Here is a 22,438-nt window from a genome sequence, read left to right on the forward strand (position 1 = left end):
CGTGATGTCTGCGTAGGTAGGTCTTGAAAGTAACCTGCATACTTGTTTTTGAGTTTGAAACAATAAGATCTTGCGATCTGGATCTGATGGTCTGAGGGAAATTGTGAAAGGGGTCTAGACCGTGACTCTGCTGGAAGAGCATAGCGTATCACTACAAGTTGGAACGTGAGCTGATGATAAAAGCATTGTCGAAATGATGACTGTGAGATGCCCTGATGACCCCTATCTATGCAACAAAGACTTTTAGTCCACACGATCCTTTTCCGGACAAACGCCAAATTCCCGAATATCACATTTCCACAGCAGCAACGGCACGACTAATGCACACCAGTAATTCACACAGTCTCTCACCGCCCCGTTCAGCTCACTGAACTACCCTGCCATATCCCCTCCCGCCACACTGACACACACTCTCTCTCACGCCGCCCCGTCCAGCTCACTGAACTACCCTGTCATATCCCCTCCCGCCACATCCAGGTTTACTGGAGTATCCTAACCATTCCATGCTCTTCCGCCATTTGTATCACCAGCGTTGAGACCAAATTCCTCTTGCCAGTGTCACCATTGTCTCGTTCATGACATTCTCCATCTATCTCTCCGTGATCCCCTCCGCTCACCCACTCCCTCATCTCTGCTTCGTCTCCGCCTCTGCCCCGGCGGCCTCCGCCATACGGTCCTGCCATCGCTGAAATGAGCTGCTCGCAGTGTTTGCAGATCTCGAGCCACGTGCCGGCCCCGGCTGTGGTGTGGGTGTTGCTGGACCACCACCGCGACCTCTCACACCGAAGCCAAAGCTGCTCCGGTTCCCGTTCCCAGCTGCTCCTCGTCCATCTTGCCCGCCTCTCCTGCTAGCGCCGAGGATCTTGAAGTCATCCTGAGCGTCTGGATCTGTGGGCGTTGCTTTTGACGTATTTGCAGTTGGGCCGTGTGTTGGGTTTCGCTTTTGTGGAGTGTGGGCTCCTCGCGCGCCAAGTCCACCACGACCGCCTCTTCCGTGACCACGAGGAGACCAGCTGGCACTTCCAGCCGGTGTTCCTGCTGGCGACGCTACAGTCGCAGGCTGCACGCCGCCATTGTTCTTCTCTGACGGCGCTGCCCCTATCACGTTTCGTAGTGGGGACCCTCGGTATATTGGCTTCGACGGCGGCAGCAAAGCTCGTGCAGCTTGAGTACCATCGTCTAGCTCTCCCTGGGTACATGTGCGTGTTGCAACGTTCACCGGTGAAGACTGTGCCTGACTCGCCATTGGCTGAGGAGGCAGGTTGTCGGATCCACAGGACGGTGAAACTGGCAATCGCACCCTCGGCGTGGTGTCCGGATCATCCAATCCGACCGAAGTCTGGATTCCGCTATCTGACCGCTCAGGGCCGGGACGCCGTGATGCGTGGCCTTGTGGCCCAGTAGGAGCACCGGGAGGAGGCTGAGGCTTTGGCAGATGGCTGAAGTTTGGCGGACCCCGGGGTGGGGCTCGAGTCACTCCCCCATCACCCAACCGATTTGGTGTCCGTGACGATGCTACACCCTCAGCAGGCGTTGATGATGCTCGTTGAGGAATGGCCTTTGCTTTTGCGTCAGGCTTCTTATCCGCCCACATCGAGTCCTCCAATTTCTTAGTGCCGTGCTCGCGGAAACAGTCTGCGAACGCATCGCCGACGGCTTCATCGTGCGTCTTCGTTGCGTTTTCAATGCTCGGGAAAATGCTCGATGGAGGTCGGTTCGCGGGCTGTTCATCACGTGTAGCTTCAGGATTTGGTCTGTCACCCCTATATCCCCGGGCGGCTGGCGATGATGCATCGATGGCACCTGCCACCGATAGAGGTAGTTCTCGGGTGGGAGGCTGAGATTGGGGTATTGGTAGGGGAGCGTTGACACCCTCTTGGTCGTCTTTTTCGTCTTCTTCGTCTTTTCCATCCTTCTCACTCTCATCCTCCTCATTCTGGTCCTCCTTTTGATCCTCTCCGTCCTCCTCATCTTCTTCATCTTCTTCTTCTTCAACATCAATCCAGCCTCCGTTGGCTCCGGACTCTTCCACGGCTTTTGGCGTCCCAGATTCACTGCTGCTTGGCCCCTCACCGCGGGTACCATTGTAGCTACCCAGCATAGGCTTCTTCGAGTTATCCTCGGTTGGCTTAGGACCGCGAGTCACTTTGTAGTTGCCAAGCATGGGCGCACCGTCATCTTCTTCTTCTTTTTCTTCTTTTCCATGGTCATCGTCCTCTACATCGGACCAGTCTCCATCGTTTTCGTCGTCTTCCTCAGCTTCTGACTCTTTGGAGCTGCTAGGGCCCGAATGCTCACGAGCTGCCGCTCGTCCGTGAGGAGTCACTGACTGTGGTACATCCTCTTCCGACGGAACATCGGGGGCCGTTGCTGATCCACCAGCCGAGTTCGCTTGTTGCTCTCCTATGGACGGTGAGGGCTCCGCATCCTCCTCGTCAGCGACTTCTGAACTCCTTGTGTTTTGACTGGAGAATCTCGATGCTGGGGCCGAGCCCGATCTAGTGCCCGTGGGCTTCTCCTCTGCTGGATACCGAGAGGTCGTTGCTCGTTGACGATGCAGCTCTGAAGCAGGTCCCGAGCTAGAAGAATGGATTTCTTCGTGCTCCGAATCCGCGTCTGCGTTGTCGGGGCAGTTCTCAGGGTAGTTATCTGCTACTGCAAGCGCCATTAGCTGTCCCCTGATTTCTGAATTTCGTGAGTGTTCCTTACGCTGCTCTTCTCCAGAAGCATGAGCCTCCTCATCTTCCTTCTCATCTCTCTCTTGGGCAAGATTTCTAGCTGCGGGAGCCGATGTGGTTCGATGCACTGAAGTCATTTCCGGCGCATTAATAATGTCACTGTAGGAAGGAGGGAACGCAGGGAGGGCGACGATCTGAGTGTAAGCTTGGATAATTTGGCGTTGAAACATACCCTCTGCAGACTGATTAGCTCAGGTATGTGTTCACGGAACAAGGCTACATACCAATCTCACGTTCGTCCTCGGGAGCCAGGATAATCTCTTCGTCTGTATCCGGCATCCCGCTCTGTCTTCTCCATGCCTTCTTCATTACGTCTTCGTTCAACTTCCGTATGTGGGCGTTTTTCGCTCCGCCTGGCCCCGCTGCCTTGGGAGCAGGCGAGTAGGTGAGAACTGGTCCGCCTGGCTCCTGAGCCGATTCAATCGGTGAATCCGCTAGAACGGCAGCAGATGATCCAGGGGTTGGAGGCACTATTCCCACCAAAGACGCGAAGTACGCTTGATGCGTAGGGAGCATACGAGGTACGGCCGACTTCGGACCTGTCGAAGGCTTGAACTCAGGAGCCACCGCATTCAAGACGGTAGTGACTGTACGAGTCGACGAGTCTTTCGGTGGTGATGACTTTGCAAGCGGGGTTGACTCTGCAGGTGGCGAAGAAGCTGTGGATGGTGAAGGCTCCATAGCTGGTGGTGCACAGGAAGATGTCAATGATCGTGGTTTTGGTGGCCCAGACGGACCTCCATAGCTTTGAGCTGTCGATGGGCCCTCAGACGAGGGTGGTGTGTCTGTCGCCCCATCATTTCCTTGGGCGCCGTTGTCATCTACACCGTCAGCCACTTTCTCCCCGCCGCCATTGCGACCGTCATCTGCATCATCATCTGCAGCATCGTCGTCGTCATCTCTGCCTTGATCCTTCCCTCCATCGTCGTTGGAGGCGTCGTCTTCATCCTCATCTTGACGACCGCCGTCCTTAGCACCAGACTTCTCCTTGTCCTGGGCCTCCAGTCGCTCCTTGAGAGCAGCAATCTCTGCTCGAAGGCTAGCCTTTTCGTCTTCGGCTACTTGAAGATCCTTCTTTTGTTGGGTGACCTCTTGTTCAAGATCCTCACAAATATCCTGGTATTCCTTCATGACTTCTTCATCGTCTACCGCTGCAGACTTCTGAGCTTCGGAGTCGATACTGAGGATTTCGTAGGCCTTTTTGAGATCCTCCATCTGCGTCTTGAGCGCAGTGAGAGCAGTTGTTGCATCGGCGACCTCTTTGTCCTTTTGAGACTCCAGGTCCTCGATGCGCTTGTCTTGTGCTTGCCCAGTAGCGGCAGCATCTGACAGGGCCTTTGCGATTTCAGCCGCCAACTTCTCTCGTTCGTCTTGGCACTCGTCGCGGTCATCTTCCAGTATGTTGAATTCCGCCTGGAGGTCTTCCAACCGCTTCTTGAGTTCCTTTCCGCCCAAACGGAAATTCTCCCTCTCCTTCCAGACAGTGTCTTTAGCATCTTTGTCGATGTCGATTTGATCACTCAATGCTCGGATGCGAGCATCGGAATGGGCGGCGTCGTCCTGTGCCTGCTTCTTCACCCTCTCGATTTCGTCCTCCAACCTCTCAACGTCATCATTCAAGTCGCAGTTTGCTGTCAACATGTCCTCTTGCAGCCTCTGGGCCGCATCGAGGCGGGCTTGAGTTGCATCTGCGAGATCGTTCAGCTCCTTCAGTTCTGCGATCGTTATAGAGACCGTCCTTGACTCTGGCTCAGGATAGGTGTTGAGATCGGGTTTGGGTTTCGACTCGTCCTTGGTTGCGGACTTAGGCTCGAGCTCGAGCTTAGCCTTGGTCATGGTTTCGTTGTTGGGTAACGGGTCTCCGTTGAGCAACTCATGCCTATCGTGACCTAACTCATCCCATACAGACGACAACACGGGACCGATGATTGGACGCGAAAGGTAGATGAGGCCGCAGGCCATAACCACCAGACGGAGGCTGAGTAGGTTTCCAGCTTGGTGCAGAAGGAATGCCTTCACCACGGTCTTGTCTGGACTATGGTCATTGCCATGAAGCTGAGAGTATGCGAATAGGGCAGGGATGCCCTGCGGAATGTTGAGCCCAGACTCTTGCGGGAGGCGAGGATTGGTCGCAGGTGGGATGACGGTGTGGTATTTTAATATCTCTGTCAAGATCTTCTGGGCCGTGTTCTTGATTTGGGAAGACATGGTACAAGGATATTGATGATGGAAGGGTTTTCGGTGAGTGTTGGTGGGATTGGTGAAGAAAGGTTGCAGAATGTGTGTTGAGTACACAAACTTGCTTCGGCAAAAGTGATAAGAATCTGTGATCTTGCTGCAAGTTGCTGCTGGGTGGTGATACTGACAGCAGTGCCAGGTATGAGTATGAGGTGTCAAGATGTGGAAGGACAAAGATATGAAGAAGACAATGTGTGTTTGCAACGTTGTGCGTGCGTATGCTTCAAGCGAGAATCACGATGATGACCTTTTCGACGATCAGAGCCGATAGCAGTGGCTTGCAAGCTGGTGATCAAGGTAGGTATGGAAGAAGATGGAAGGGAAGGTGGCTATATGTGTATTTATGTAAGATGGTCAAGTTACCAGTCTGTGTCTGGTGCTGATGGTGATGATGATGATGATGATGAGGATGGAATCTTAAGTAATAATTTCTGTGAAAATTAACGAGGTTGGTGTGATGAGGGTCAGTGTGTCAAGGACGATAAGTCGTGCAGGTAATTTCCGGTGCATATTACGCGGGGTTGTGGTGGTGTTGACAGACCAGAGGGGGTTGGTAATTTTCCGGAGCGGAAATTTTGGGATAGCTTCAAGTCTCAACACAATTGCTAAAATGAAGCGGCCCGAAATGAAGAAGCTTTGTCATCTTACAGGAGCATTATTCATTCAATCAAAGCCCGGCTGCCTTGGGTGAAAGAGGAAGATTGATCCTTTGTGCTCGGTGCCTACAACTTTCTAGCAAGCTGTGGGAAGAAGATGTTACCTTAGGGAGTCAGTTGACCAGTAAATTCCATGGACACCTCTTCTGTTCCTTTTTCTCCATCTGCCAGCCTCGTCTGCCTTGTCGTTATGTACTGGCTTCTGTTACGGAATTCCCGCATTACAGTACGGAATTTCTTTGTACTCTGTCTCATACAGTGGGAGCAGCGCCCTTGTTATCGTTTGAGGCTCCAAGCTTTTTACTCACTGTGGAGCGGGCGACCATAAGCTGAATGTTAGATTTCAAGAAATATAGTGATGCTCCCATTGGCCCCTATCATTCCACTGTACCCTTCGTGCGCCAATCTTGGCGTTCTGCTGCCGTTGAGATCCTTCTTGCGTGGTGGTCGTCTGTCGGACCTAACTCATCCAGACTGCGAAGGGAGTGCACAACAACCAGCGGTGAATATTAGCTATCCCTGATGCGGCATAGTGAAATGGTGGTCTGCTAAAACTCAGAAGTCGTTTTGTCCAAAGGGACCCCAGCGACGTATTTCATACTCACATTTGAGACAGTCTCAACATCCTACTCCGCTCGTGCTTCCTGCTACCACTGTGGTTCCTTGAAGCAAGCTGTGTTGGTATCCTGTCTCTTGAAAACCGACCTCGTCCTCGATGCAGCTGAACTCCTCTCCATAGTCCCATAGTCGATCTCCTGCACTCCTTCAAGACTTCCAGCCCGTACCTCCTCGCACCTTACCTCGACATCGGTCTTGGACCTCGACTCTTTACTAATACCGTCTTCCAACTGTTGCAGTACAGACAACATGCTCCCTTCCCCATGCTCCAAATCTCTCGCTACAGCCAGACTGCCCCTCCTGGCAATTTCGTCACGTTCCACGTCTCTGGACGCTGCTATACTGCCCTTTCTCGGCACTTCAACATGGTAAACGTCCGACTGTGGAAGCTCGTCCAAGTCTCGGCCAGCGCGCTTCGCTGCGGCGCGGAGTTTGCGGGTGCGGAAAAGCCAGATACCTTGGGAGACGAAGATACCGCCTTCGATAACAATACAGACTATGAAAAGACATCCACCGAGGGGGTCGAAAGTATTTTGTGCCACAACGCCCATGAGGGAGAAGAACGCGCCCAGCCAGTCGATGGTGAGGAAAATGAAATTGATGCCGACAACCCTCCCCGATCGTTTCCAGAGCTCAAAGTAAGGGGGCAAAAAACCTACTGCGAGTAAGATCGCAGCGACAATGCCCACGAACATGATGGGCCATGCAACTTGACGGTCATAAAGCGGTCTGATTGTGAGGATCAGAAGGGCTTCGATCCCTCCGAATGCTACTCCCACTACCGTTCCTACGACAGAGGCTTTCCGTGTCGTCCATTTGCTAGAAACGGCTTTGGTCAACGAAGGATGCTGCACGAGCAATCTGGCAAAGGTGCTTACTTATTGTATATCAAGACCTGGCCCCAGCTAACCAGTGCAAGCGCACAGAAGACCTGTGGCTGGATCTGGATTGGCATGTTGAAGTTCTGAGATGTCAATTCCTTACTCGATTTCGCACCCTTACTGGGAAGGTTACCTGAACAATTGCATATACACCAAAGGGCACGGCCGCTATTCTCTGTATCAGCACGGTTGGACCAAAGAGGGGTTCGGAGATGTACAAATAGCCCACAGGAACATCATCAATCCAGGCAGGCCATCCGTTTTCTTCTGCTTCCAGTTGTACCATATCTGCGGCACCAATTGTATGCACCAAAAGACCGTGCCAATTGTACCAAGGATGTTAGCGGCAACGGGAATGCTTGTTTGGGGTGCCATGTTGGGAAAATATCGCATCCTATGTAACTTGCGAAAACGTATAGAAGGTTCCGAGCACATGCTTTAAGAGGGCTCTGAAGGGGATGGAGAGGCATAATACATCGCGGAGACGACATTTTGAACTACGTCTAAGAGACATTCGCTTTCGTACGGACAGAAAAGTATATTTCTGGGAGCTGTCAGAGGAATGGAAAATACTCTAGAAGAAGATGATGAGAGAAAGTATGCTTCACAACTCTTACCGGACACTAAGGTACTACATGATCCTTGTATTCCAAATCTTTTCGTTGGCTGTCTCTCATTGCCAAAGACCCTCCGACTCTGTGCCGTACGTTGTAGTTGGTATCCATTGGCGGCGACGATGATCTATGGTGGCTGGATCTCATGCTAAGAAAATGTCCGAACGCGGCTTGCTTCCCAAGGTTGGTATGCGTGACACCGATCCTTAAAGGGCAAGCCGGACAAGCTATCATACGATGGCCTTGACTTCGTCCAAGATTAGTCACTCTAGCTCGGAGTTTACCCCAGCTTTGAGTCAACTTAAAAGCCATCTTGAGCCTGTTTAGGTAGAAACCTGGTTTCGTCCGACAAACCCCGCCGAGCCCGCTCGGACCGCCCACGCCAAGCCTCCACCATCAGAGTACACGTCGGAGACTTACGTATAATCTACATAAAGTTGCATAATTCTTGCATAACAATTCCGAATATTCAACGAGAGTGGGCTCGGACGACTTGTCCTCCACGGCATCGCATGCTCAATAGCGCACAACGCCTTCGAACTTTCAAGAGACACTCAGTGCTGGTGATGCGAAGGATCTGAGGGGGAACTGAACTACTCGACCTTGAGTCACACAGATTCGTCGACGGTGGGGAGATACAAGGTCCCCAATAGCTCTTGCCTCCAATGCCTAATTAGCTGTCCTCGCAGCAAGCCGTGGTATGACGATGGAAGCTGACAAATATGGGCCACATAACATGACGAAGGCCGCTCGATCATGGATGGAATGGCATGATGGCTGAACACTCGTACAGTCGTGAGCACGGAGGACTTTTGTATGTGAATGCAATGCTCCCAACAGTCCGCCCCCAAATCACGGACTATCAGTCGGACTGGTCCGCGGACTAGTCCATAACAGACCAGTCAGAGTTTAGACGGATTATTTATAGACTGGTTTAGATTTTAGACGGACTAGTTCGACTAATAGTCTAATAGCTTAATTTGTATAAATTAAATAATATAATTAAGCCGTATATTTAAGTATAGTAGATATATTTTTAGTAGTAATAGAACTAACTGAGGACAAATAAATATGACAAATCCACATCCCTAGACCAGTTTTTAAATCTACTTGGACTGGTTTAGTGTTTGAACGGACTGTGGACTGTTTATATAGCCTCACTTTGGACTAGTCCGAGCCTCTGCACGGACTAGTCGGACTGTTGGGAGCATTGATGTTGTCAGGAGACAATGTGACTATGTCATGATTTGGTGTGTGGTGTAAAAGATGATCATTATTCTATGTGTCTGCAGGGCAGATATGTGTGGTGCCAAGCCCACGCTAGGTAGTAAGGCGAGGCAAGGCCTTGGCGTACCGTGACAACATGGTATAAAAGATGTTCAGCGAGCCGAGGCTCTCACCTCGTAATTAGCAGATTCTGCTGCAGCCCAATTGCAGGTTCGATGGAGCTGAGTATCGGAAGCACTGCCAAAGAGAATTGCATAGAATGAGCAGCATAAGTAGCAAGCTCGCTCAGCTCTATGTTCTAAGTTCTTGAGAGTGCCCTCTGCTTATTGCACTTTCGTGCGCCTGCTTTATCTGCAATGACTGCATGAGAAATCTGTCTGATACATAGATATTTACCCTTGACGAGGTCTTTTCACCTCTACTTTGGAGTCACCATATCTTTGACTAACTTAGTGTTGCATGTTTTGTAATTCGGTGTCTTCTAAAATTAAAATCTATCCAAAAGAAGTATCCATCTTTTCGACAGCAGCTCTTTCGCCACTAGGCCTCCTAACTCCTTGCCAATAGTCCCTCTGCCAGTGATGATCCCACTGCGCGGAAGTAAAAGCTCATGTTTTTGACTTCATTAAGGTACCAAGGACAGAAAGCAGTCGTTGTGAGCTGTATGACTCATGATTAGCCATCTCTCGCAACCCTTTCAGGATACCTTGAAAGCTACCTTTTGCAGACCTTATAATCATTCGTGGAAGCCATAAGTCTACGGACACCCGCACGTGCGTTTCCGGACTCCCATGCCCGAAACGTTGGGTCTGAAGATCAGGCTTGTGCCCAACGGGACCCGATGCTCCAGCATAAGAGGACCCGCCTTGTCCTGGAGATGGCAAAATTGCCACCGGCAACAGTTCCGGGACGATGTCGGGCTGCCCTCGCGCTCCGCTGGTGACACTACTCTTCCCAGAGATGCCTCATAGCTTGCAGCTCAACAAACACTCCTTTCCGCAATCGTCAAAAGGGGCCTGTATACCCATACTCCAAGCCAACCTGCACAAATAATGGAGCAGACTGGGTTGCACCGTCGAAAGGGTGCGAAAGTGCTCTATATACTACACATGGCCCGTATACCTATCCAACTCTATCAAGCCCTGCCGATGCAACCACGGCGAGCTGCAACTTTTCGGTCCTTCCGGCGTCAACAACTAAGCCAGTCACGACCGGTCCTGCGCCGATCAAAGTTCCGGGACTGAATGGAGTGCCTGAATGCGCGGAGATTGTCATACACCAATGGGGGATCGAGTCATATTCAATCCTCTCCGAGTGACTGCAGTCAAACCACGTCGAATTCCCCAACAAGCCAGCCTGCCTACATGCCAACTACTGCAAGAGTGATGGGTTAGCAGTACTCCTCCTCACGAAAACTAGCAGTGGCCAAGCCATCACGCATTGCGCTGCGCGTATCATGAATGCTTGCCTCTTGACCATCAAACACTTCCTGACTGTAATGACTGATATCTAGTACTCTACACCATCCAGTCAACAGAAAACAATTGCCCCCAGCTACTACCATGCCCTCACCTTCAGCAACCAGTACCACCTCTTCTGCCCCCACGTCGACCCTGACGTGCAACCCACTTAATAAAGCACTCCACAAGATTTCAACCGCGACAAAGAAATCCCTCAGCTCACCAACTTCTGCACGAGCCTCAACAGCAAGTACTTCCTCCTCGGCGAACCGACCACCGAAGAGACCCCCACGAGCATTCTCGACGCAGCCGCCGGCGTCTCCGTCACGGCTTTCTCGTCTTCCTCAGACTATAAGGGACGAGCGATCGGTTCCGACGCTGTGAGTATTGAGGAATGCGTGGGGAACTTTTTGCCTGTGATCCACCCCTCCAAGAGCAACATTGACCGCATCGACCGTAGAGCTTCCACTGACGGGATGAACAACGGTTATCTCCAGAACACGTCCAACCTGCTGCACCGGATCATCGGAAACCACCTGGAGAGGCAAACATTCACGACTTGCGCAACATGGTCCACAAGCGTGCCCTCGGTCTGAAAAGCCCACCTGGGAGCTGATCGAAAGCGGGCTTATATACGAGCAGAAGCGTGCGAAAAGTGTAGGTAGCCAGTGCAGGGAAGAAAGTCTCGCACTCATCGATCACCTTATGTAGCCCTCCCTGGTCGTAGCAACAATCCCGCACGCATGTGCCCAAAAGAAAACCCCCCCCCAAACCACAAACCGCCACTTCCGCTTCCGCTTTCCCAAATCTCCCTTCCCATCCCATACTTGTACTCACACGAAACACCGAAATCGGAAAAAAACGTCCCAAAGCGAGCGAGCGAGCGAGGGGTTATCACAGTCCACCACCATCTCAGCCGAAGGGTCAAAGCGCGCCCTCCTCCCCGTGGGGTGTACAGCCGGCTCGCTTAGCCCGGCAACGCAAGCCAAACCACGGGCAAAAACCTCCCTCCCACCCACCATCCTCCAACCATCCTCCAGACGCGACCCAAAAAACCCAACCCAACCTGCCCCACTTCACAATCCAAAATCTCGAACCCCCCCGTCAAAAAACCCAGCAAAAAAAAGGAGCGGATTGAAGATTGTTATGCAACCTCCGTGAATCGAACACTGCGAGTTGTATTAGTGGGATTGTTAAGTGGGATCATTTCGGTGGGCATGGAGCGAAGGGGAAAAGGGAAAGATTTACCGGACCTCCACCTCTCGATTGGAAGGGTGGAATCCTAACCATTGGACCAAGGAAGCTGGACAGATGGTAAGGAGGGTCTTATTGTGTTATATAACGGCTAGGTTGAATGAACCGACGTGTTCAAACGGCCCCCACACGCTTTGACCCTCGAAGATCTAACCCGAAGCGGAACTCGGTGAGGCTGCGGTGGATTAAGTTCACATGAGGACATTTGTGGATGGAATGGAATAGTATTTGATTGTATTCATCTAGCATGCCATGATTCTGATTCTCACCCAGCGTCCATGCAAGCATGTTGAAATGAGACGCCATATATGCTCATAACGCTATGTATATGCACCAGGTAGTCCAGCTGTAGATGCTTTGTTCATGAGATTCGCGCCAGTCATGTCCCTGCATGTATGTGAGAATACCTACGCTCTTTGCCACCAGCACCACCGCAAGCAAATGTAGCGGCCAAAAACCCAGCACCAAAGATTATGTATGCAAAGGGGGAATCATCGCAAAACATTATGCGCCGGCAAATCACCCATCCCAATCGCAGATACCTCATGTTTTTTCTCCATGTCCGAACACATGCATTGACCCATGCCACATACGTATAACCCAGCTTTTCCATAGCCATGAATTCTGGCTAGTCACGCCTACACACCGTAAAAGAATAGAAGGATTACCTGGCAGTCGTCAAAACGCCTGCTTGGAGAAGTTGATGATATCAAAGCGCCTCGCCAAGTCGGACGAATGATGCCGTATAGTATGTTTTGTCGTAAGTTTCGCGTTGTTGGAGCCCCATAGACATCGTTAACGTCCAAACATGTAATCCGAATACTGCGCTCCCTGGCCACCCCAACCACTCGTCATGCCTCCTGCATGTGGGCTACGCATAGGCATACCCATGCTCATGTCACTCATTCCAAAGTTGCTCATGCTGGTTGGGCTCATCAGGCCGTTCAAGGTGCTGCCCGATGTGTGTAGACCCGGTGGAGCGGCCAATCCAGGTGGAGGTCCGTTGGCTGTCGAAAATGGCTGGATTCCCAAGCCATTCACTCCTGGCATGGGTCCCGATGGCGACAAGGGTGTTGGCGGACCCAGTCCCCCAGGCTGACCAGTCCGAACACCGAGTGGATTTTTAGAAAAACTCAATCGTATGCCACCCTTCACACTATTATGGAGGGGGTGTCCATACAATTCATTGAGAGCTTTCGTCGCAAATGATATATCCTCAAACTCCACGAAGCACATCGGTCCATTCTGCTTCGTCCTGAAACATAATCTCTTGTAACCTCTCTGCTTCGAGAACATCGCCTTCAATTCATCCTCCGAGGTATCAATGGGAAGATTGCCGACGTAAAGTGTATTGCATGGAGGATTCTGATCGGCGGGGTTGACAGGTGGATAGTTGTGCCTCTGGTAGTGCTGGTTCGCTAATTGATACGATGCGTTTGGTCCCAGGTTGCTAATACTGGCTGGGGGCATGGCGGTTGTAGGGCTCTGCATTGGTGCTGCGCTTCGTGGCGATGTGAAGCCTGACATTGGAGGAGAGGTCGCGGTAGTAGTACTTAGCGACAGGCCAGCAAAGCGAGACGTAGGTAGCTGAGGGTTGGTAGGATGACGCGAAAGCTGGCCTGACATATCGCTCTTTGCATAAGAAAGTGGATCTTTGAGGAGGTCCCCGGGCTCGTCATCAATGCTATCCTCACCAATCACTGCCTTCCCTGACACTCTTGGTCGGTCACCCATCTGCTGCCCTATTGGTGACTGGGAAGAAAAGAAGTTCAACATCGGAGAAACGACATCGGAGCGCTCGGCCGAGGAATACGAATTCCCGTTGGTGAGTCCAGGCACTGCGCTCGGAGGCGATATTCGATCTATAGCTTGAAATGTTCCATTGAAGCGTGATGATCGCGCCTGACCAGCAGACGATGCAGTAGAAGAGCTAGAATATGCCCTGGTGGATGCCATATCGAAGTTGTTCCTACCAGGTCCTAGACTTCCCGACGGCGAAAGGCGATAGATCTCGACCTGTAAAGGCGGCTCGTTCGGATTGTTCTGCTTTCCATTCAGAAGTGACTTAGCCTCTTCAGCAGCACCATTACTGCGAAAGCGTGCTATAGCAGATAGATATCCTTGATTCGACGGAGAATCCGAATTGACGAAGTCTGCGCCTATGAAGTCTTTCGCAAACAGAAGCATCGTCCGAAGAGCCTCACTGGTTGTATGCCTTGGGAGATTGCGGATATAGATGGCTGCTACTGACTCCATGTCTGAACGGCCAGAAGCTCTTTCGACTCCTTTCGGAAAGCCCGAGGCACCCGAATCCGCGTCGAAAGGGTTGTTGCTTTGGCCGATGGGAGAGATTGCCTGCGAAGATGGCATTCGGTAAGGCATTTGGCTCGGTCCATTGCCCAGCATGTATCCTTCGGCTGCCATTGCGCGAAGTCGTGCAACAATGTGCCAGCCTTTAGTGTGAGGAGAGGCCTCTTGCGTGCGTATGTAGCTCAAGTCGATTTAAAGAGTGGAGTACTGGCTGTGTTGGGTATCACAAGTAAGGTGCACACTCTACTTCCAGACAGAGTAGGAGTGTACTTCCGGACTTAGCTCCGTTGCGGGGATGAGTCCCACGTTGCTTGGCAGCTTCACTTGAGCCGATTGTAACAACTTCCGATCATCTCAACGTTCGCTCGCATTCGTAGGAGAAGGGCACGGACTGTGTGGCGTGCGCGCAGTCACTCGTTTGAGGCTAACGGGGCGTGTGAAGGTGTGTCGAACGAGAGTATGCAACGGCCTTTAGATGCGGATTCTGTGGAGGTGGGAGTGTATGCCGGAGGTCGTCGAGAAGGCCGCAGTTACTGAACGAGCGTTATGGATGGGAATTGGAGAGAGCGTTGAGTCAAGGGAAAGAGAAAGGCGCGCTTGAGGAAGTAGGCAAGAGCCAAAAATGCGACCGGGGCGGGGAAGAAGGGTGCTTTGCCAGTGGTGTGGGAGCTGTTGGCAGGGATCGAAGATGGCGTCGATAACGGAAGGCTGTTGATTCGCGCAGACGCTGATAGCCTCTTTTCTTCCTTTGCGTCTGCTGTGCGCCTTGCTCTGTCAGAAGCTCGCAATCATGAAAGGTAGCCGTCTATATTGTTTGCGTTCCTGGAGCTGACTTGAATGGACCAATTGGATGAGGCTCTCCCGGATCCTCCCAAGTTGGTGTGGGCAAGAGGTGATCCGAGTGTGTCAAGGGGCAGCTTTTAGCAGTCGTGGGATGAATTGGCGGACCCCCTCGGGAACGGACGATCTCGAGTTCTAGGCTGGCTAGGCTGGAGATAGGTAGCCGAAAGAAGGTGCTTGATAGGGTTGATATCGAGAGTCGGATGTGTTAGATGCTGAAGGTTGGAATACTCAAAGGGACTGAATGATGAATGTATTGGCAAAAGGTGAAGCAAAGTGTGAAAATGTGCAGTTGAAAGGCAGAAGATAAGGATGGGATGGGATGGGGGGGAGTTGAAGAGAATGAGGAAAAAGAGGGAAGAAGGTGGCTTCTTGACAAGCGGGAGCCAACCAAGAACCCCAGGAATTTCCAAGGCGAGCTAAAGAATTGGCGGGGACTCGGACTCGGCTTCATGATTGTGAAGGATGGGAAATGGGAAAAGGGAAAAGGAAAAAGGGAAAGGATGCCTCGATTTTTCTGGTCTTTTTCGATTTGCTGCATGATATCTGGGACGATGCGGGAAACCCAAAGGATTGGTTCGATGAATTCTCGCTGTCGCATAAAATGGGGAGAGCACGCTGCCTTGAAGCGACTGTCTTGAAGTTGTCCAAGTGCCATTCTTCTACAATTTTGGAAGCTCTACCTTACAATACCTACGGCATGTAGTGGATGATAATTGTCTCACATTCAAAGGTCTGACTGCTGCAGTAGCGGCAGGTACGCTCCGTGTCGTGTTTGTTTCGCATTATTACCGTAGATATTGAAGGCGATCTTTAATGACAGACAATGTCAGTAGTGGCCGCCATTGTATTCATTGTGTAACAGCTGTGTAACATGCGCGTTCTTTCTCTTCTTTATTTTCTCTTTCTTTTTTCTTCTTCTTTTTCAAAAGAGGGGAAGGTACATGGTAGGAAAGATACTCTACATCGAGATCGTTATCGCTGATTACCCCGCCCTAAGCCTTACAAGCTTTGCTACTGTGGTACTTTACCTTAGTCTTTACCTTAGGTACCCCTCGCTCGGTTCCAGAAAAGCAACCCATGCTCCTTTTACTTGCCAAGACCTGCCCATTCTGCTCCCTTACTCGTCCATTCAGAGCACGCCAACTGACGCCTGAAAATGTCAGGCCAGCATTATCCCAGGTGGTCGTTGATCAAGGCGTCCACGATTGGCGGTAACCTGCAGCATTGGTGCGTCCCGACAGTTTGAAAATGCCGATCAACGGTCACGAGGCGAGGGAGATGGTGGGATGAAGAAACTCTGCTTTTTCCATGTGCACTCGTGGATTCGTACTTTAGAATTGTGATAATGCCAATTTGCCGGAGGCCGCCAATGCCGCATTTCCCTCTTGCCGGAACGGAGGATGATGATCTTCGTAGAGAATGGAGCTATGACCAAGCGTTCGCATACTCTTAGCGCATAAAGCCCGTATCGACATGTTGTACTGGTACTGAGCTCCGAAGCTGATTGGTGAATCTCTTCCTGGCTCCATTGGCATCCCCATCTCAATTCTCTACGACAGCTGAGATGATCCATCATTTTGTAATTTGCTAAGGTCGACCCCATGGTAGACATCTGATGCCTTACTTCTCGCAGGCCTCGCCGGTCCATCAAGCGCAAGGCCTGATACTCCTCGACTTGATGGATAGTAGTCTCAGTAATCTTGAACACCAGTCTGGCCTGTAAGACCCTCAGCTCTCCCCGAATCCTCATCACTTTCCTCAACCCAACTCGGCTCCTCCTTTTCGAACCATCTTTCCTCCTCTTCCCTCTCTTGGACCCCTCTATCATCATAATCTTCACTTTCATCCACTTCCTTGTAGTCAAAATCCGGATCAGCACCCCTTAGGAACATCAGCTCCATCTCCTTTCGCCATCTCTGTATGCCCTCCTCTTTGTTCTTCGGGACGTCATCCTTCTCCTCGGCCAAAATATTCCCAGAAGCGTCCCTTCTGTATCTCATCACCGCCGCATGGTCTGCATTGGCCAATGCGCCAACCTTGGCTTCTGAACGCCACAGATCAGCTTCTAGCACGCCCGAGAATCCCTTTTTGCGACCTTCAGTTTCACGTTCGCCGGGGCTTTGGAACTGTCGGACTAGGCGGTCGTAGGCAAGAGGGTCTTGGTGCCATCAGTGACATGCCCCATCATATTGGTGTATGTGGCAGACCTGCGAGCTCGAGGGTTGGAGAGGAGAAGTATTCGGGGTGGGTGTCTAGGTAGCGTTTTCGGCGGTTCTTGATTGTGATGCGGGCTTTCGAGCTTGGGGAGCGAGAAGGACGTGCCGATGGATGAATGGGTAACGATAGTGTATCTTCAGGCTCAAGGCCAGCTTTATCTTGAAGGAACGCCTCTGTAGCCATTTATTGCAAGAATGCAGAGACGAGCACTGAAACAATAATCAGTGGCCTTGGCGATGATAACGGTAAAGGACTAGGAGGAGGCGTGGAAATATCAATGCAGACGGATGAGGAATAGCCCAAATACGCGTCGCGCGTATCTGTAAGTACACAAACATGGACGATGCCAATGGATTTGCTCTTTAGGCCAGGGCCCATATATTCACACTGGGCCCCAGAACGAGGCAAGCTGCTTGGGATTCTGGCCGAGAACCTATTTTCCACCCCACAAGGCTGAGACACTGACCTCAGAGAATCACGTCAACAAGAGATCCATCATCCTGAACATCTCAAAACGGCGCATCAGGTGCTGCATCAAATTTCAACCCATTGCGTTCTCCCAGTCTCGAGACTGATCAAAATGCCTCCTCGTGGGCAGAGAGCGAATGCACGAGCGCCTCCACTGACGCAAAACAACAATGCTCAAACAAGGACATTGTGGCCATATGTTAGGCTCCTTCTCACGACATTAGCGACTCTCTTCCTCGCTGCTGTGTCTGCAGAAGTCTCCAAGCTGTCCCTGACCCCTGTTTACGGCTCGATCCCTCCCATAGCAAGTCTTGATTGGCTTCGCGGAGGCCTTGAGCACGATCAACGCTACATCGCCATGATAATTTCTGTTTCCCTGGCAAAGATGTTCTTCAGCAAGCGCACTGTAGGACTCTCGAAACATTTTGCGATATGGGGTTTCTTTGTCCCTTCCATGCAGTCGGGTCTTTACAGCGTCAGTGGAAGATTCGGCCCAATTTGGGGTCCTCGCACAACCTATCTTTTGACCTCTGTCCCTCTCTCCTGCCTTTCTCTCTTGCATCTCGTGAATCTGATTGCAGAAGCATTCCCTCTTGCGATTTTCGTCGAAGGAGCAGCAACTCGCAGCCTGATCGAGTTTTGCAGCAGTGGGCTGGGGACGCTTTTACTGACAGGCACTCTGTACCACTTTTTAGCCCGAATCAAAACGTATTTAGAGAACCGGCTCCCGTTGCTTATGACGTTGACATCTGGTACGCATGCGATATTCAGCCGGTTTGGTCTTCAGACTGTAATGGCCCTCTTGTACACGCAACTCGGCGCATCACTCGAGCGGTTCAAGCTGGTATTAACCGCCATTCTTCCATTACTTCACCTTGCATTTGTTTGTCCTCATCTTCCATTGCCATACAACACCGACGTGCTTAACAGTACCCTCCGAGCTGAAGGATATTCCCTTGTGGCTCGCCAAGAATCCTTGACCGGCTACATCTCGGTATTGGACAATATCAATGCAGGATATCGTGTCATGCGTTGTGATCACAGCCTTTTGGGTGGAGAGTATCTCAACAGGCCTAGGGGCTCAAAATATAACGAGCCGGTCTACACAATATTCCTCACCTTGGAAGCGGTAAGACTTCTACAAACCAAGTCTTCAGGAAGCCAGCAAGTTGCGACAAGCAAGCAGAGACATGCACTTGTCATGTAAGTGTTCTGCGTGGCAGATATAAAAAGCCTTACTGACTAACCTTGCATTTTAGAGGTGTAGGCATCGGTACAGCACCAGCTGCACTCATCGCTCATGGAGTTCATACCACGACGGTTGAGATCGATCGAGTCGTGCACGACTTTGCTACAAAGTATTTCGATCTCCCACGCAACCATACATCTGTCATAGGGGACGCTACCAAGGTTGTTGGTGACATGCAAAAAGCGAAGGAAATGAGAAATACTTACGACTATATCATCCACGACGTCTTTACTGGGGGCGCAGAACCTATCAATCTCTTCACCAGGGAATTTATTATGGGCTTGAGTGACTTACTTAGACCAGATGGGATCATTGCTATAGTAAGGACCAAAAATTTGGACTTATCCGCTCTGAAACCAGGCTGACGTAAATCAGAACTACGCCGGCGACCTCCTCCTCCCCATCGCCACCTCAGTCGTCCGCACCGTAGAATCTATCTTTCCAAAATGCCGCCTGTATCGCGAATCACCACTCCCCAAAGCTCCAGAGGCGATGGACTACACCAACATGGTCATGTTCTGCAGAAAATCTCCAGAAGCATTCACATTCCGAGATCCTGTCGAAGCGGACTTTCTAGGCAGCCCGGCAAGGCGACAACACCTCAAACCGCAACATGAGATACCCGCAAGCTATTTCAAAGCGGGCAGGCGGCAGAAGGGAGAGATACTCAGGCGAGACCATATCAGTCGCGAGATGCAGAAGTCTACTATGGCTAGTGCTGCTGGACATTGGTATCTTATGAGGACTGTGTTGCCAGATGTCGTATGGGAGAATTGGTAATTGTGGGAGGAGTAGGGAACTTGGCTGAAGTCAATATTCGATCGATCAGCATGAAAATGTAGGCTTGTTTGAAAGATTGGTTCTACAAAAATTTATCGAGTATGGTTATCCGTACGGTCTGGACTACAGATAGGGATAAGACATGAAACCAATATTCTCACAACCTTACGAGAGCATCTGTACCCTAGCTCCCTGCCACAACCCTTCCTCCTCACGAATCCTGCATACTCCTGCCACGAAAAGTCTAATATCATTCCAAACTAGAAAATCAAGATCAGAAGAGATCTGTAGTGCAAATCAACAAGAGGATAGTCTCATATGCAAAAAGTCGGTTCACCGATTCGAACGATGGACCTAGAGATGACTGACTGCAATCTCTCCCTCTGCCGCTGACGTAGACCAACCAACATCTGGAAATCATGTTGTCAATCAACTGAATCTGTCGGCACAAAAACCGACATTTTTTCGACTATACTCCGTAAGTAAACTCCTAATGCGCGCATAGAAATCTGTGCACAGAAATCATGCATCATTAGAACCTGTGTTTCACAGCTCTGCATGGAAGATAGAGAATTTCAATGTATTCCTTTAATTATTCTTTGTTGTTGTTGTTACCTACGTGTCAGTGATTCGAGAAGCCTTTCCACATCAGCAACCTCTCTTGTCTTCCTCTACACCCTCAACCCCTCGTTTTCTACTCTCTCATTCAAATCCCTTCCTTCCTCGCTCGCTCCACCTGCTCCTAGATCATCTTGCATAATTTCACATCCGAAGAACAAGCTTGCCATTGGCTTGTCCGGAATCGAACATTCTATGCGCCTCGTGAATATGCGCAAAATCGTAGATATGCGATGGTTTGGTACTCCAATCTCCCTCCTCAACGCGTCGTACGATCTCCTGCAGCGGCACATCTGAAAGTGGAAAATCCGATGTGCCCAAGTCCTTGCTGTGGAAGAGACTGAAGTGGATGCCAGTGGCCATCTGAGTCATTGCATTGAAGCCCACAGTGGGTCCCAAGCCACCCAGCCATCCGCCCTGGCACAAAGGAACTCCACGACGGACGATCGCCATGCTCTCGATAAGGACGGAGTTTCCTACCAAATTCAGAACGACATCGAACCTCAAGTCTGAAGCGGCGATTTCTGGTACCGAGTCCGGGCCTTCGAGCTTGGCAGCATGGACACCCATCGCCTGCATCTGTGGGAAGCGTTCCCGCCAACGTGAGGTAGCTGTGACGATGGCTCCAGTATGAACGGCGAGATGGCAAGCGGCCTGGCGGAGCGCTGAGGTAGCGCCACGGATGAGTAAAATTTGCCCACGCTTTAACTCCAGGATGCCGAAGACGGTTGACCACGCAGGCATTAGTCTCTGGAATCGCGGCGCAAGGCAACGAGGTTTCAATGCCCAGCAGGTTCAATACCGGAACGCTGGTGTATTCGGCGTACGTCCCCGGAATCAACTGACCTAGGCCACCCATGATGGCGGCGAACTCCCCGCCCGGACATGCAGTCACCGAACCGACACACTCCAGACCAGTGACAGGCATATACTCGGGCCACTCGCCCTTGCGCATGTGCGACTCGGCGTGATTCAAGCCAAGGGCCTTCGCCTGGACAATAGCATGGCCCGCTTTCGGCTCCGGTTCTGGAAGGTCCTTGAAGACGAGAGCTTCGGGTCCACCAAAGTGATCAATGACGATAACTTTCATGTTGGGCAGATATATACCTGTCTTCGAGGCTGAGAAAACCCGAAAGGCGTCACTGAGACAGAAGACGCGTGTGATTTGAGGTTGTCTTCGCTGAATATGTTGTGACATCTTGACCATCTTATTCTGATCATCTCTCGATCGGTAACCGCATTAGCGGATTGGCAATACGGTTATACGTGCATTGAACAGATCGATAATACGGGTCAACCAACCCTTCTAACGTACCTGCGGCTCGCTCTGGGGTACAGGCAGAAGGGAGCTTAGACCCCTACAACTTAGGTGCTAATAGACGATGAAGCCGCGAGCTCTCGACATTGGCTTCATTGAGAGACTATACCCTTTCCTTACACGTCACCGGCCATGATTATGAAGATAACACGGTTGTAGACACATACCACGAGCGATGACGATGGGGATCATCGGACCCATCTTGCAAGGTTCAAAACTCTGGAAAATCAAGCCGAGAGTGATAAGCAGCAGATTTGTAATTGAACGGATGCGTTGGCCAAGCATACAATCGGGACGAAGATTGTTCGCTTTTCTTCGAAGCTCACGACATCGACAGTGCAGAGCAAGCTCAATGTTTGGTTGAGGTAGCTGATATACTGATGGATTGGTCCTGGGTCAGGCTCAGCCCCTTCTTCTGTTTTGGCTGCTTGGGCAATTTCGCCTTGGTGGTGGAACGAAGATGAAGTTACAAGCGGTGGCTTGTGCAGAGAAGATTGATGAGCTTAAAGTAGTATTTTGTAAGGGAATGTATGCCATGCATCAAACGCTGGAAATGGCGAGGAAGATACATGTGTAGAGGTAAGGATGGGCCTGCTGTGAGATTAGAAACCATGAATGGCCTAACTTGTACACCTCATTGGGCTCATCGCTTCCTGCGCGCAGCTTCGCAATTTGCGCTTGCTCCACGGAGGTAGGCCCCAACGTCAGTCAATAGAATCTCAGACCCTAGACCACGTTAAGCTGTATCTTCTTCGTCGAGGTCCCGGGATGTTATTTCCCCATCACTACCTTCTGCAAGGTTCATCAAAGTCTGCCTCGAAGTTGTAAACGAAATACTGTTAATGTTCAGAAGATCAGAAGTTGCCCGCAACAGCTTGCAGAGTAACCTCGATTCAAGAAGCGCAAAAGATCGCCGCATACTCCGTACTCCAAGCAGAATCAGGTATTC

At 51.0% G+C, this 22,438-nt stretch overlaps 7 protein-coding genes across 7 annotated transcripts; 2 read left to right on the forward strand and 5 right to left on the reverse strand.

Annotated features, from left to right (window-relative positions):
- Positions 1-625: 625 nt before the first annotated feature.
- On the reverse strand, positions 626-4,946 carry HO133_009550 (uncharacterized protein; the record flags this gene model as incomplete). Its single annotated transcript, XM_037300411.1, has 2 exons — positions 626-2,913; positions 2,963-4,946. The coding sequence occupies 2 exons, from the start codon at positions 4,944-4,946 to the stop codon at positions 626-628; spliced, it is 4,272 nt and encodes a 1,423-aa protein (XP_037154259.1).
- A 1,146-nt stretch (positions 4,947-6,092) lies between these two features.
- On the reverse strand, positions 6,093-7,506 carry HO133_009551 (uncharacterized protein; the record flags this gene model as incomplete). Its single annotated transcript, XM_037300412.1, is given in 6 exon segments — positions 6,093-6,177; positions 6,238-6,285; positions 6,338-7,111; positions 7,129-7,214; positions 7,265-7,299; positions 7,350-7,506. 6 exon segments carry the CDS (start codon positions 7,504-7,506, stop codon positions 6,093-6,095), a joined length of 1,185 nt encoding a protein of 394 aa, XP_037154260.1.
- Positions 7,507-10,534: 3,028 nt separating this feature from the next.
- HO133_009552 (uncharacterized protein) lies at positions 10,535-11,028 on the forward strand (the record flags this gene model as incomplete). Its single annotated transcript, XM_037300413.1, has 2 exons — positions 10,535-10,556; positions 10,622-11,028. 2 exons carry the CDS (start codon positions 10,535-10,537, stop codon positions 11,026-11,028), a joined length of 429 nt encoding a protein of 142 aa, XP_037154261.1.
- Positions 11,029-12,481: 1,453 nt separating this feature from the next.
- Positions 12,482-14,110, reverse strand: HO133_009553 (uncharacterized protein; the record flags this gene model as incomplete). The annotated part of the gene is made up of 1 exon (XM_037300414.1): positions 12,482-14,110. One exon carries the CDS (start codon positions 14,108-14,110, stop codon positions 12,482-12,484), a length of 1,629 nt encoding a protein of 542 aa, XP_037154262.1.
- A 2,420-nt stretch (positions 14,111-16,530) lies between these two features.
- Positions 16,531-17,239, reverse strand: HO133_009554 (uncharacterized protein; the record flags this gene model as incomplete). Its single annotated transcript, XM_037300415.1, has 2 exons — positions 16,531-16,997; positions 17,047-17,239. 2 exons carry the CDS (start codon positions 17,237-17,239, stop codon positions 16,531-16,533), a joined length of 660 nt encoding a protein of 219 aa, XP_037154263.1.
- Positions 17,240-17,636: 397 nt separating this feature from the next.
- On the forward strand, positions 17,637-19,553 carry HO133_009555 (uncharacterized protein; the record flags this gene model as incomplete). Its single annotated transcript, XM_037300416.1, has 3 exons — positions 17,637-18,727; positions 18,784-19,093; positions 19,149-19,553. 3 exons carry the CDS (start codon positions 17,637-17,639, stop codon positions 19,551-19,553), a joined length of 1,806 nt encoding a protein of 601 aa, XP_037154264.1.
- A 762-nt stretch (positions 19,554-20,315) lies between these two features.
- HO133_009556 (uncharacterized protein) lies at positions 20,316-21,261 on the reverse strand (the record flags this gene model as incomplete). The annotated part of the gene is made up of 2 exons (XM_037300417.1): positions 20,316-20,921; positions 20,974-21,261. The coding sequence occupies 2 exons, from the start codon at positions 21,259-21,261 to the stop codon at positions 20,316-20,318; spliced, it is 894 nt and encodes a 297-aa protein (XP_037154265.1).
- Positions 21,262-22,438: the final 1,177 nt, after the last annotated feature.

Source organism: Letharia lupina (genome assembly GCF_014066315.1).
Source record: "Letharia lupina isolate WasteWater1 chromosome Unknown contig_7, whole genome shotgun sequence".
Lineage (NCBI taxonomy): Eukaryota > Fungi > Ascomycota > Lecanoromycetes > Lecanorales > Parmeliaceae > Letharia > Letharia lupina.